The sequence below is a fragment of the Medicago sativa genome, chromosome 8 (genome assembly GCF_051527215.1).
Source record: "Medicago sativa cultivar Bolivia chromosome 8, Bolivia_mono, whole genome shotgun sequence".
NCBI classification, from domain to species: domain Eukaryota; kingdom Viridiplantae; phylum Streptophyta; class Magnoliopsida; order Fabales; family Fabaceae; genus Medicago; species Medicago sativa.
Genome location: NC_140756.1, coordinates 91,606,353 through 91,620,982, shown reverse-complemented (window position 1 = coordinate 91,620,982; position 14,630 = coordinate 91,606,353). Strand labels below are relative to the sequence as shown.

Sequence of the window (14,630 nt, the reverse complement as noted above, 5' to 3'; positions counted from 1 at the left end):
TTATTTTTTGTTAACATAAACGGTGACACGTAACACATTATAATTGATCAATGTCACGTGACATTGAAATCCCAATATCACTCAAGTGTTATCTCAATTGATCACCTACACCAAACTGATAAACTAAAACAATGACAGTATCAAAAAAACAACAAATGGTACATAAAGCATTCCTTAAGTGACACAAATTTCAGGCTTGAAAAATTATTTGGATATAAGAGATAGTCCTTTTAGGATCTCGTTCCTTGCCACATACAACCAACCAACGGGCTTGCAAGGAACATGAAAAAACACACATTATTTAGCCGCAGCCAGCCGGGCAGAGATCTTGAGATACAACCAAGACAACAAATCACAAATAGAAACATACCTCAAATGATTATGATGATCCAGCGCCAACTCCACTAGCCTTTCCAGCTGATACGCGAGACTAACACCCCAGAACAACACCAAAACCTAATCCTTGATATTGACCAATAAATTAACAGATTGGTTGAGGCTTCACGACACCATAACTCTCATACATGCCCTCGGATTTATGCACCATTGATTGATGTTATAATCTAAGGTCTTTGATTTAAACATCATCCAATTCTAAGAGAATACCTTCACATCCTCTATCATTTTTTTGGTGGTCACTCCTTTATTATAAAAACATTTATCACTCCTTTATTATAACTTCAACTATTTAAAATGCAAACATGTGGTTAATTGTGCTAACAGTCTGACTGTTTCATCGAAACAAAAAGATAAAAGCTTAAGTGCAGTTTTGCCCCCCCCCCCCCCCCCTATTTTGACTGAATTTGGATTTTACCCTCCCTATTTCAAAACTCGGAATTTTACCCCTCAAGTTTTGGCTTTTTCTGAATTTTGCCCCCCACCACAATTGAGTGCATTTTTGCTGATGAAGCAGTGATGATTTGGCTTAAATTATATTATAAAAATATACACCTGATTAATTAATTTTTTTTTGACAACTGATTAATTAATTATTTATATGAAATGTTCTGAATTAAAAAAAAGAGAAAAAAAATTCAACAAATAAAAAATACAACAACCGTGAATTCCAATTCCAAAACCTAACAACGGTGTTCCCTTTCCTTCTTCTCTTCTCGCGACCATCGCCGTCGATAACAATCGGCGACGTCCTGTATCAACATCGCTGTCTCCGTTCCCTTACCATCTTCCTTTCCTCTTCGTTATCACTGTCTCTATTCTTAATCTTCGTCGTTCTCACTCTTCTTGTCTCCGCCGTCGTCCAACACTGAAAATGGAGAATAGCAAAGTCACGATTCTGGTTCAAGTTCAATGACGCATTTCAGGTATGTTATTCTCGTATGACAAAGCTGTTATGATGTTAGCTATCGTGTTCATGATTTTTGGGTCCTGTTCACCATCTGGGTTTATGTTTTTGTTGACGTTCTTTTGTTCATGTTGTTTTGTTCAAAGCTTTAACGTGAATGATTGGTGGGATTTTTTTGATGGTGGTGTTGTGTAATTTTTGCTTATTGAGGATTGGGGTGTGTGTAACACCCCGTTCTCCCAACAACGTAATATTAATTATTATAATCAGAGTAATCACACAACGGAGTGTCACACTACTTTTCAAAAATTCATAAATAGAAAATATCTATTTATTTAAGGCCAACATAAAGAATCTTAATAAACTGCAGCGAAATAATTCTTTAAAAACATAATTTCAACCAAAATTCAACATCAATGAAAATCTTGGCACAAAGGCCCCAACATAATTCAACTTTATTTTCAACAACGATAAACTCTAATAGCAAGTCTTTTCCAAAATATGTGATACATAAAAGAAATGAGAAGACATTCACAACGATTTCCCCATCCTAGTATGTATCAGAGCCCTAGACACTTGAGCCGACCAAACCTACAAGTCATCAGTACCTGCACATTACCCACGGTCGAGGCAACATATACGCAGAAGGGGTGAGAAACTTATCCAATAATAATAATATATAATTCATCAAATTAATGAAAACAACAAAGCATATCACAACAGGCATAATTAATAATGTATTTAAATAAACACATAAGCAACGACATAATTATTTTCAGCAACAAGGTACAGCAACAACAATAACAACAACGTTATCCACAACGACACCGACAACTCGATAATGCGACAACGACAACAACTCGACAATGCTACAACGACAACAACAACCCAACAATGCTACGACAATAACAACTAATGCATCATGCAGGTGGTACCAATCTACGCGCGTTGAATGCTAAGCATTCCAGGGCATTAGCCCCCAACAATTTGGATGGTTAAAGCATCCCAGGGCATAAGCCCCCAACAGGTGAATGATAAACATTCCAGGGCATAAACGGGTTGAATGATGAACATTCCAGGGCATAAGCCCCCAACAGATGTGAGTATGCAAATGGACTCAACTTGTGTATATCAACATACAACTTCAACAACGGCAACAACAACAACGACAACAACGTATGTGCCTAAAACAATTATGACACACTCCCCAACTTCGACATCAGATGATACAACAACGTCAACGACGGAAAGGAAACAAGATAGCATAATAGAATGCATTAACATCATTTAAGGAATGAATTACATCAACATAATTGTCAAAAAACATCATAATATTACTCATAATCAATTATCATCATATATTTAACCGCTTCAGACATCATAAACATCAGTATTAATAACCATTTAGGATCATCCTATTATCATCATCAATCATAAACAACATCATCATCAAGACATCATCATCAGTAATCATTTATCATCATAACAACTACAACATCTACGACAACGACAATGTGCATAATTTACTATGACTCAACGACACAATAATTTTCAACAATGGAACAACAACTTTTATTATACAAAAGTGTTTACACATATATTTCATATAGTACAACCTTCAATAATAATATTCACTTCATAAGCATGGCTTAATAAATCAATTACATTCATCTCAAAGTCTAAAACATCCCCCAAAAGCAATTAAGTTTTGATCAATAGAACATAAGTCAAATATCCATAAAACACCTCAACTAAATCCCTAACACTTAAGTTTGAAGTTGGGAAACCAGCCATATGTTTTTAGACTAACTTGGGATTAGTTATGCTAAGTTTTTTTAAAGTTTTCTGAAGACCCACTTGGACTATTTTTATCATAACTCAAAATCTACAAATAATTTTCTAGTCACTCCAAAGCCATTAGGAAGCTAACTCAATTATCTACAACTTTCATGTTTACACCCAAAGCTAGTTCAAAACAGAAACGGGTGAAAAAGACGCAAGAACGCGAAACAGGGAAAGCTGTCAAATCGGAGTACGATTTGGAAAATCGGAGCACGATTTTCTGGGTCAAAATTTGCATTTTCATTCGTAAATAATCGGAGCACGATTTGGCAAAATCGGAGCACGATTTGGCACAGGCTGTTACGATTTTTGCACCATTTTTCACTCCAAAACCCAATTTTTGATCCCTTAATCACCCAAATTGATTCATAAACATGTTTACAGGTTCAGTAGACAACATAGGGAGCAAAACAACATATAATCATGCATCCAACAACATAAATCATTACAATTCATCATTTATCATAATCTTTCTAACCCTAAAATCAAGAACAACAATTCATCAAATTTCAGAATTATATATCAAGATTATTGAAAGGAATCCCACCCTTACCTTAATTCAGCAAATTCTACAGCAAAAACGGTTGGATTCTCTCTTCCTAGCTCTTCTCCTAGCCTTCTCTTGGTTCTTCTCCTCTTTCTCTCAAAACCCACCTTTTCTCAATTGTACGTGAAATGTTTCTTTCTGACTTTCTTTCTATTCTATTTCCCAATAAACATAACCTCTCCTTTATTTTTCTTAACTCCCTTAAACTAACATAATTACTAATTAACTCCCATTAACCAAAATATTAATATTTTACTCCTATTTTTATTTCTCCTAATGTTTCCACAAATAATAAAGCCATATTCATTTAAATAATATACAACTCCCTAAATCATATAATAAAATAGCATCACACCATATATCAAATAAAATCACCAAAAACACATATTTCACATAAAATCATCTATTTAACAAATAAAATCATATAAAAATACTCACACATCTACTAAAATATTAGAATAAAAATGGGGCGTTACAACTCTCCCCAACTTATAAAATTTCGTCCTCGAAATATTACCTCAAGCAAACAACTCAGGATATGACTCCTGCATCTTACTCTCTAACTCCCAAGTAAGACGTTCACCAGTTGCTCCTCCCCAAACAACCCTCACTAGAGGTATATCTTTGCCTCTCAACGTCTTCACCTTACGATCATCAATCCTCAAAGGTAAAGTTTCCACCGTAAGATTGTCCCTAACTTGCACATCATCTCTAGGAATAACATGTGAAGGATCCGCTACAAATTTCCGAAGTTGCGACACATGAAACACATCATGCAAGCTCGAAAGATGTGGTGGCAAACCGACTCTATAAGCCACCGTGCCAATTCTCTCAGATATTTGATAAGGACCAATAAACTTCGGAGTCAACTTCTTGGACTTCAATGCACGACCCACACCGGTCATAGGAGTGACTCTCAAGAACACATGGTCACCCTCTTGAAATTCAAGGTCCTTCCTACGCTTGTCATGATAACTTTTCTGTCGACTCTGCGATGCTTTCATATGCTCTCTTATCATCTTGACCTTCTCCGTAGTCTGCTGAACTATTCCAGGTCCCAACACAATACTTTCACCCGACTCAAACCAACATAAAGGAGTTCTACACCTTCGACCATATAAAGCTTCGAAAGGTGCCATACCAATACTCGAATGGTAACTATTGTTCTACGTGAACTCTATCAATGGTAGGTGACTGTCCCAAGCTCCACCTTGCTCAAGTACACACACCCTCAACAAATCTTCTAATGATTGAATCGTCCTTTCCGACTGACCATCTGTTTGCGGATGATAAGCTGAACTCAACTTCAGCTGAGAGCCCAAAGCTTCTTGCAAGCTCTTCCAAAATCTCGAAGCGAACCTCGGATCTCTATCCGACACAATACTCGACGGGACACCATGTAACTTCACAATATTATGAATATAAATCTCCGCCAACTGAGCTACCGAATAAGTGATATTAATTGGAATAAAGTGTGCCGACTTCGTCAATCTATCGACAACAACCCAAATGGCATCATGCCCTCTTTGAGTGTTTGGTAAACTCGTCACAAAGTCCATGGAGATGCTATCCCATTTCCATCCCAGCACATCTAAAGGCGTCAACAAACCAGCAGGCTTCTCATGTTCAACTTTCGATTTCTGACAAGTCAAACAAGCATATACAAATTATGCGACATCTCGCTTCAACCCAGACCACCAAAACAGTTTCTTCAAGTCGTGGTACATCTTTGTAGCTCCCGGATGGATACTCAAGTTGCTTCTGTGACTTTCTTCTAAAATCAACTTTTTCAATTCATTATTATCAGGAATACAAATCCTACCTCGGAATCTCAACACTCCTTGATCATCAACCTGAAAATCACCATCTGCATTCTGATTACTAGCACCCATCAAGTCTACAAATTTCACATCAACCTCCTAGGCTTCTTTGATACTCTTCAAGAAATCATTATTAATTTTCAACATACCCAACTGCACACTCTGAGGTGCCAATTCACAAACAAGACTTAAGTCTCTAAACTGTTCCAGCAATTCAAATTCTTTCACCATCATAGCCGACATGTGCAATGTTTTCCTACTCAAGGCATCTGCAACCACATTGGCTTTACCCGGATGATAATTCAAACCAAAATCATAATCCTTCAACAACTCTAGCCACCTTCTCTGCCTCATATTCAACTCCTTTTGATCAAATAAATATTTCAGACTTTTATGATCACTAAACACTTCAAATCTGGAACCGTACAAATAGTGTCTCCAAATTTTCAACACAAAAACCACAGCAGCCAACTCTAAATCATGCGTAGGGTAATTCTTCTCATGAATTCTCAACTGTCTAGAAGCATAAGCCACTACCTTACCATCTTGCATAAGCACACCACCTAAGCCCAACTTGGACGCATCACAATATACAACAAAAGGCTTATCTGGCTCTGGTAAAATCAAAATTGGAGCCGTCGTCAATCTTCGCTTCAACTCATTGAAATTACTCTCACACTGAGCATCCCACACAAAAGCTTTACCTTTACAGGTCAACTGAGTCAATGGAAGTGCCAACTTCGAAAATCCTTCGATAAATCTTCTATAATAACCAGCCAAACCAAGAAAACTTCTAATCTCTGTAACTGACTTAGGAGTCTCCCACTGTGATACCGCTTCAACCTTCGATGGGTCAACTGCAATACCACTACCAGAAATAATATGGCCAAGGAAACTTACTTCACTTAACCAGAACTCGCACTTTGACAACCTTGCATACAACTTTTTTTCTTTCAGCACCTGTAACACAATCTTCAGATGTTCTGCATGCTCTTCTTCAGTCTTAGAATAAATCAAGATATCATCAATAAATACAAGAACAAACTTATCCAGAAAAGCATGAAAATTTCTGTTCATATACTCCATGAACACACCCGGCGCATTAGTAACACCGAAAGGCATCACTTTATATTCATAGTGTCCATACCGTGTCCTAAAGGCCGTCTTCTGCATATCTTCATCCTTCACCTTAATCTGATGGTAACCTGACCTCAAATCAATTTTACTAAACACGCGAGCACCCACTAATTGATCCATCAATTCGTCAATTCTCGGAAGTGGATACCTATTCTTTATCGTCACTTTATTCAGCTGACGGTAATCTATGCACAATCTCATGCTACCATCCTTCTTCTTAACTAGCAACACAGGTGCTCCCCAAGGTGACACACTTGGTCTTATAAACTTCTTATCAAGCAAGTCTTCTAACTGTTTCTTCAACTCTGCTAACTCAACTGCTGACATACGGTAAGGAGCCATCGACACAGGCTTCGTACCCGACACCAGATCAATTGAAAATTCAACCTCCCTCTCTGGTGGCACATCTGGAATCTCATCAGGAAAAACTTCAGGAAATTCATTTACAACCGGTAACCTATCAATCACAGCCTGATTCTCCACAGACAAATACGCCATTAAAGAGAACATCAAGTTTCCATCATGCTCTAACTGCTTCAGCTGCTTAGTAGATAACAATTCTGCTCCACTCTCTTCTTCGGCAGAATAAAAACACACCGACTTACTAAAACAATTAATATGGACATGGTTGTACTCCAACCAGTCCATACAAAGGGTTACACAACAAACAACAAACAGGACAACAAGGACAATACAAAATTGTCACACAACACTACTAGGCTCGACACGACTCTACTAATTGGTCGGACGGACCGACCTGCTCTGATACCAATTGTAACACCCCGTTCTCCCAACAACGTAATATTAATTATTATAATCAGAGTAATCACACAACGGAGTGTCACACTACTTTTCAAAAATTCATAAATAGAAAATATCTATTTATTTAAGGCCAACATAAAGAATCTTAATAAACTGCAGCGGAATAATTCTTTAAAAATATAATTTCAACCAAAATTCAACATCAATGAAAATCTTGGCACAAAGGCCCCAACATAATTCAACTTTATTTTCAACAACGATAAACTCTAATAGCAAGTCTTTTCCAAAATATGTGATACATAAAAGAAATGAGAAGACATTCACAACAATTTCCCCATCCTAGTATATATCAGAGCCCTAGACACTTGAGCCGACCAAACCTACAAGTCATCAGTACCTGCACATTACCCACGGTCGAGGCAACATATACGCAGAAGGGGTGAGAAACTTATCCAATAATAATAATATATAATTCATCAAATTAATGAAAACAACAAAGCATATCACAACATGCATAATTAATAATGTATTTAAATAAACACATAAGCAACAACATAATTATTTTCAGCAACAAGGTACAGCAACAACAACAACAACAACGTTATCCACAACGACACCGACAACTCGACAATGCGACAACGACAACAACTCGACAATGCTACAACGACAACAACAACCCAACAATGCTACGACAATAACAACTAATGCATCATGCAGGTGGTACCAATCTACGCGTGTTGAATGCTAAGCATTCCAGGGCATTAGCCCCCAACAATTTGGATGGTTAAAGCATCCCAGGGCATAAGCCCCCAACAGGTGAATGATAAACATTCCAGGGCATAAACGGGTTGAATGATGAACATTCCAGGGCATAAGCCCCCAACAGATGTGAGTATGCAAATGGACTCAACTTGTGTATATCAACATACAACTTCAACAACGGCAACAACAACAACGACAACAACGTATGTGCCTAAAACAATTATGACACACTCCCCAACTTCGACATCAGATGATACAACAACGTCAACGACGGAAAGGAAACAAGATAGCATAATAGAATGCATTAACATCATTTAAGGAATGAATTACATCAACATAATTGTCAAAAAACATCATAATATTACTCATAATCAATTATCATCATATATTTAACCGCTTCAGACATCATAAACATCAGTATTAATAACCATTTAGGATCATCCTATTATCATCATCAATCATAAACAACATCATCATCAAAACATCATCATCAAGACATCATCATCAGTAATCATTTATCATCATAACAACTACAACATCTACGACAACGACAATGTGCATAATTTACTATGACTCAACGACACAATAATTTTCAACAATGGAACAACAACTTTTATTATACAAAAGTGTTTACACATATATTTCATATAGTACAACCTTCAATAATAATATTCACTTCATAAACATGGCTTAATAAATCAATTACATTCATCTCAAAGTCTAAAACATCCCCCAAAAGCAATTAAGTTTTGATCAATAGAACATAAGTCACATATCCATAAAACACCTCAACTAAATCCCTAACACTTAAGTTTGAAGTTGGGAAACCAGCCATATGTTTTTAGACTAACTTGGGATTAGTTATGCTAAGTTTTTTTAAAGTTTTCTGAAGACCCACTTGGACTATTTTTATCATAACTCAAAATCTACAAATAATTTTCTAGTCACTCCAAAGCCATTAGGAAGCTAACTCAATTATCTACAACTTTCATGTTTACACCCAAAGCTAGTTCAAAACAGAAACGGGTGAAAAAGACGCAAGAACGCGAAACAGGGAAAGCTGTCAAATCGGAGTACGATTTGGAAAATCGGAGCACGATTTTCTGGGTCAAAATTTGCATTTTCATTCGTAAATAATCGGAGCACGATTTGGCAAAATCGGAGCACGATTTGGCACAGGCTGTTACGATTTTTGCACCATTTTTCACTCCAAAACCCAATTTTTGATCCCTTAATCACCCAAATTGATTCATAAACATGTTTACAGGTTCAGTAGACAACATAGGGAGCAAAACAACATATAATCATGCATCCAACAACATAAATCATTACAATTCATCATTTATCATAATCTTTCTAACCCTAAAATCAAGAACAACAATTCATCAAATTTCAGAATTATATATCAAGATTATTGAAAGGAATCCCACCCTTACCTTAATTCAGCAAATTCTACAGCAAAAACGGTTGGATTCTCTCTTCCTAGCTCTTCTCCTAGCCTTCTCTTGGTTCTTCTCCTCTTTCTCTCAAAACCCACCTTTTCTCAATTGTACGTGAAATGTTTCTTTCTGACTTTCTTTCTATTCTATTTCCCAATAAACATAACCTCTCCTTTATTTTTCTTAACTCCCTTAAACTAACATAATTACTAATTAACTCCCATTAACCAAAATATTAATATTTTACTCCTATTTTTATTTCTCCTAATGTTTCCACAAATAATAAAGCCATATTCATTTAAATAATATACAACTCCCTAAATCATATAATAAAATAGCATCACACCATATATCAAATAAAATCACCAAAAACACATATTTCACATAAAATCATCTATTTAACAAATAAAATCATATAAAAATACTCACACATCTACTAAAATATTAGAATAAAAATGGGGCGTTACAGTGTGTATATGTTTTATTCTGTTTGTGTAGCTTTGTGTTTTTGTTCCATTATTGGTGTGTGTGTGTGTGTGTGTGTGTGTTTGATTACTCTAAATTGATAAGTATTCTACGTGGATTAGAGCATGAACCCAGACTATTCTATATGTTTTAGGGCCTGTGAAGGTAGACAAAATGACGATGAGTTTGGCAAGGAAGACATTGAGAATGAAGATGATGATGATATTGCAAGTGAAGAGGAAGAGGAAGATGATGATGAGAATGAAGAGGAAGAGGATGATGATGATATGATGATAGTGGAAAAATCTGCACATCAAGAAAAATGAAAAAGAGTAAAGAGTATGCATGAGTATGCATTGGAGACTAGGAAAAATCTGCACATCAAGAAAAATGAAAAAGAATGCATGGTGTATGGCTGATTCCTCTTTTCATTTGAGGATTAGTAAGGCTTTGTTTGGGAGTTTGGAGGGGAGGGCTTTGGGGGGTTGGAAATATATAGAAAAATGGACAAAATAATTCACATTTTAAAAAAAAACGGTTTTTTAGAGAATGATAAACTAATACTTATGATTAATATACTTTTAATTTTAAGAATATAATAACATATAGATTGGATTTGAAAAATTCATATAAACCCTCCATAACCCCCCAAAATCCTCCCCAATACAATTTTTGAGTTCCCCCAAATGAGGGGGATTTTTTATTATGAGTAAAAAATTAACCTCCAAAGCCCTCTCCTCCCAATGTCTTTTATTCCTTCCACTTGCTCCTTCCTTTTTTCCAAAACCCTCCCCTCCCCTCCCCTCCAAACTCCCAAACAAAGCCTAAGAGAAATACAAATGAGTTTTGGCAGGTTGTAAGCTTCAATGATGATCATATGAGTTTTTTCCATGTATTTTTAATGGGACTTTTTTTTTCTCGTTTATTCTGAATTTTTTCCTACATTTTATCTCCATTTTCTAGTATTTTTCAAAAAAAAATTCTGCATTTTTTGGTATTTTTTAAACTTTTTTTCCGATTTTTTTTAAAAAAAGTTATTTAAATTTTGCAATTAAAAATATTTAATTTAAATAATTAATTAGGTGGATAATAGGATAATATTTTAAAATCCACATCATCACTGCCACATCAGCCAAAATGTACTAAATTGTGGTGGGGGCAAAATTCAGAAAAAGCCAAAACTGGAGGGGTAAAATTCCGAGTTTTGAAATAAGGGGGGCAAAATTCAGATTCAGTCAAAATGGGGGGGGGGGGGGGGGCGGGGGGCAAAACTGCACTTAAGCCAAAGATAAATTTTGAAGGAGAAAATTTTGGAAGACTAAATCTATGTTTTAATAAACATTTGATAATTAAAAAAAATTAAAAAATAAAATCATCAATGATCATATAAATCTTTATCAAACATAATTTATTTCTATCATAATTTGAAAAGGAAAAACAAGGTATCATCTTGAATATTCAACTCACAAGTGTAATCTTTTTTAACAAATTTAAAAATAAGAAAGAAAATAAATATTTTATTTAGAACCCTAAAAAATGTTTTTTATTTAGAAAAATTGGAAACATGCAGTGGCAAATCTTCTCATGGGTCTAGCCCATCCAAAAAAAAATATTATTTTTTATACATACTTTTTTTTTATAGAAATGTATACATATTATAGTTCAACTTTATATTATAGAATATGCTTCATCCTTTTCTTTTTAAGTGTGACATAACCAAGCATAAATAAATTCTCGTAACTTTATCAGCAATAGAATCCGTCAACGACATAATTGTTCATAATTCAACAACGATAAAACTTCATTCATAATTCGACCACAAAACACTAAAGATTAAAATTCAACATCACGGAAACTACAACACAATATAAAATTACACCAAATCTCTACTAATGCTGCTTTGGACACTTTAAGTTCAAACTGATATAGAGTTAGAACCTGATCTCATGATCGATTCTTAAGTCCCGATAGATACGTCACACCATGTTCCAAAAAATCCATAAAAACTTACAATGTAAACAAGTTAAAAGAAACAATACATAGTTCTTGATGTCAAATGATTTTAAAAATACTTTAACAATTCTTCGTGAATGATTTGAAACACACTCATCTGTTAAAAATTGATCGGTTTGTAAATCCTGAATCCTGAACGAACACAGCGTTACTCTCGATTTTCCATCGAGAATTAAAACTGGATATGAGTATTTTTATCATTTTAAGGTGCATGTGAGAAATAAACATTTTTTTCTCCTTTCAAACTTGTTTTATTTTATTATAAACTGTCGGCAAGCAGAACTTTACAGCTGGGAAATTCTATCCCAATCTCCCAAAATCCAACGGCTAAAAGTACTATCTGTCCCACACCTATACTACAATGTGAGGTGGATCCCATCACTCACTATCATCCTAGCTGTCTCCACCTTTCAATTTCCTCCATCAACATTCACCATATTCTGATTCTCTTTTCTTTTTTGTCCCAAAAATTACCATATTCTCTTTTATCCACTTAATAAATTATCTTTAATACAATTAAATTAAATAACCAACCTTTTATCAATTGATGATGATTTATGGCTGGTTTTAAAGACACCACCCTACGAAAATTATGGTGCAACCTTTTTTTCAATTTCCTCTCTCAAAAGTTACTGTATTCCTTTATACAGTAGTACAATCTATTAAAATAATAACTACCTTTTCCCAATTTTCTTTTTTGCAAATTTTCTAATGAATGATGATTGGTTTATTTATCTTTGATTTTAAAGACACACTGTACGAAAATTACGGTGCAACCAAATCTAGACAAATCAAAATCTTCCCAAACCGAAAAATAGAAATCAAAATTTCCAGGTAAAATTATAAAACAACAAATAAATACAACTATACCAAAAAATCAGAAATAAATATCATTGAAGGAGACAAAACGAAATTCAAGTCATTAACTTTCTTTACAAATGAGAAAAAAAAATGTAAAATAACAAAAACAAAAGTAGAAAAGAAATCAGTCAAGGAACAGCTGTATGATTTAGCTAGCTGTCACCTCTTCTCAAGTAAAGAATAATACTAAAGAATATATTCTTTCCTTCTTTTTGGACTTCTTTCCTTTTTTCTGGTTTAGTATTTCCTCCATAACTGTAAATTAAAATCCTAAAATCTAAGAAAGAAAAAAAAAAACAAAATCAATAACTAATTTAGAGTTTTTCCATAACCATAATAAGAAAGATACCACTTGACGAATTTTTTCAACCCGGTTTGAATATCAGTAGTGGGTTTATACCCGAATTCTCTTCGAGCCGAAGTGATATTGGCATGGGTGAAGGGAACATCACCATTTCCAGGCATATCTACGATATTCTTCTTTGCCTTCACCTTCAAAAGTCGCTCAAGTATACTCACCAGTGTCGGCACCGTCACCGGCGAAGTATTCCCCAGATTAAAGATCCGATACGGTGCTGCTCCACGTTTCTTTCCACCCGATCCAGTACTCTTACCCGAAGTATCCAATGATCCAACACATCCCTTCACTATATCGTCAATGTAGGTGAAGTCACGTGACAGATCAACCCGATTCTTGCCCCGATAAACCGTAATCGGTTTTCCTTGAAGCATATTTCTAGTGAAAGTAAAAATAGCCATGTCTGGTCTTCCCCATGGTCCATAAACAGTGAAAAACCGTAAACCAGTGATTGAAAGACCGTAAATGTGATTATAAGTGTGAGTGATTTCTTCACCTGCTTTCTTCGTCGCTGCATACAAACTCGCCGGTTGATCGGTTCGATCCGATTCAGAAAACGGAACTTTCTCGTTTAAACCATAAACCGAACTTGAAGAAGCCCAAACAATCGACGGTTGAGGGTTCGCCGTTTTGCAAGCTTCAAGAAGAGTGACTAAACCGGCGATGTTGCTGTTAACATATGACATAGGATTCTCCATAGCGTATCTCACACCAGCTTGAGCTGCAAGATGCATCACATGAGTAAAAGCCACAACATCGAAAAGCTTGGCTAATAGCTTCGCGTCGTTTAAATCACCATGCACGATGAAAACGCCCCGGCTTGATAAAAGAGCTTTTCGAGCTTTTTTCAATGAAGGATCATAGTAATCGTTGAAGTTATCAAGTCCAACGACACCATCACCTCTTCTTTTCAAAGCAAGAGAAACATGGGACCCAATGAAACCTGCTGCGCCGGTGACAAGAACTGACATGCCGCCTTGACGGTGGATTTGAGCGGAGGCTCTGACTTGTTTTTCCCATTGAATTCCACCCCATGAAGCGGAGAGATACCGGCTACCGGAATCAACGACGCCTTGAAAAGTGACGTAAGAAACGGTTGATGCGATAAGCAAAAGGGCCCACAAGAACATGGTGCTTGAAGAACCGAAACAACGGTGAACCTGACGGTTCATTAGACCGTGGTTTCTTTCGATCTTGAATTTTCCTGGAGTGGATGGGTAGAGTTGGTCTTCCAAAGATGATGATGATGGCATTTTTTTTTTTTAGTTGTTTCTGATGCAGATAATCAAAGGGAGAAATTGTTGAGTTAATTTCTGCACCT

General features: G+C 35.7%; 1 protein-coding gene and 1 long non-coding RNA gene across 2 annotated transcripts; both read right to left on the bottom strand.

Annotated features, from left to right (window-relative positions):
* Nucleotides 1-1,661: 1,661 nt before the first annotated feature.
* LOC146903252 (uncharacterized) lies at nt 1,662-4,423 on the bottom strand. Its single transcript, XR_015023978.1, has 2 exons — nt 3,699-4,423; nt 1,662-1,911 (listed from the first exon to the last, which is right to left on the bottom strand). It is a non-coding gene; the product is annotated as an uncharacterized LOC146903252 (long non-coding RNA).
* An 8,532-nt stretch (nt 4,424-12,955) lies between these two features.
* Nucleotides 12,956-14,630, bottom strand: GAE1 (UDP-D-glucuronate 4-epimerase 1). The gene has a single exon (XM_085738824.1). The coding sequence runs from the start codon at nt 14,560-14,562 to the stop codon at nt 13,261-13,263; it is 1,302 nt and encodes a 433-aa protein (XP_085594950.1). The 5' UTR covers nt 14,563-14,630; the 3' UTR covers nt 12,956-13,260.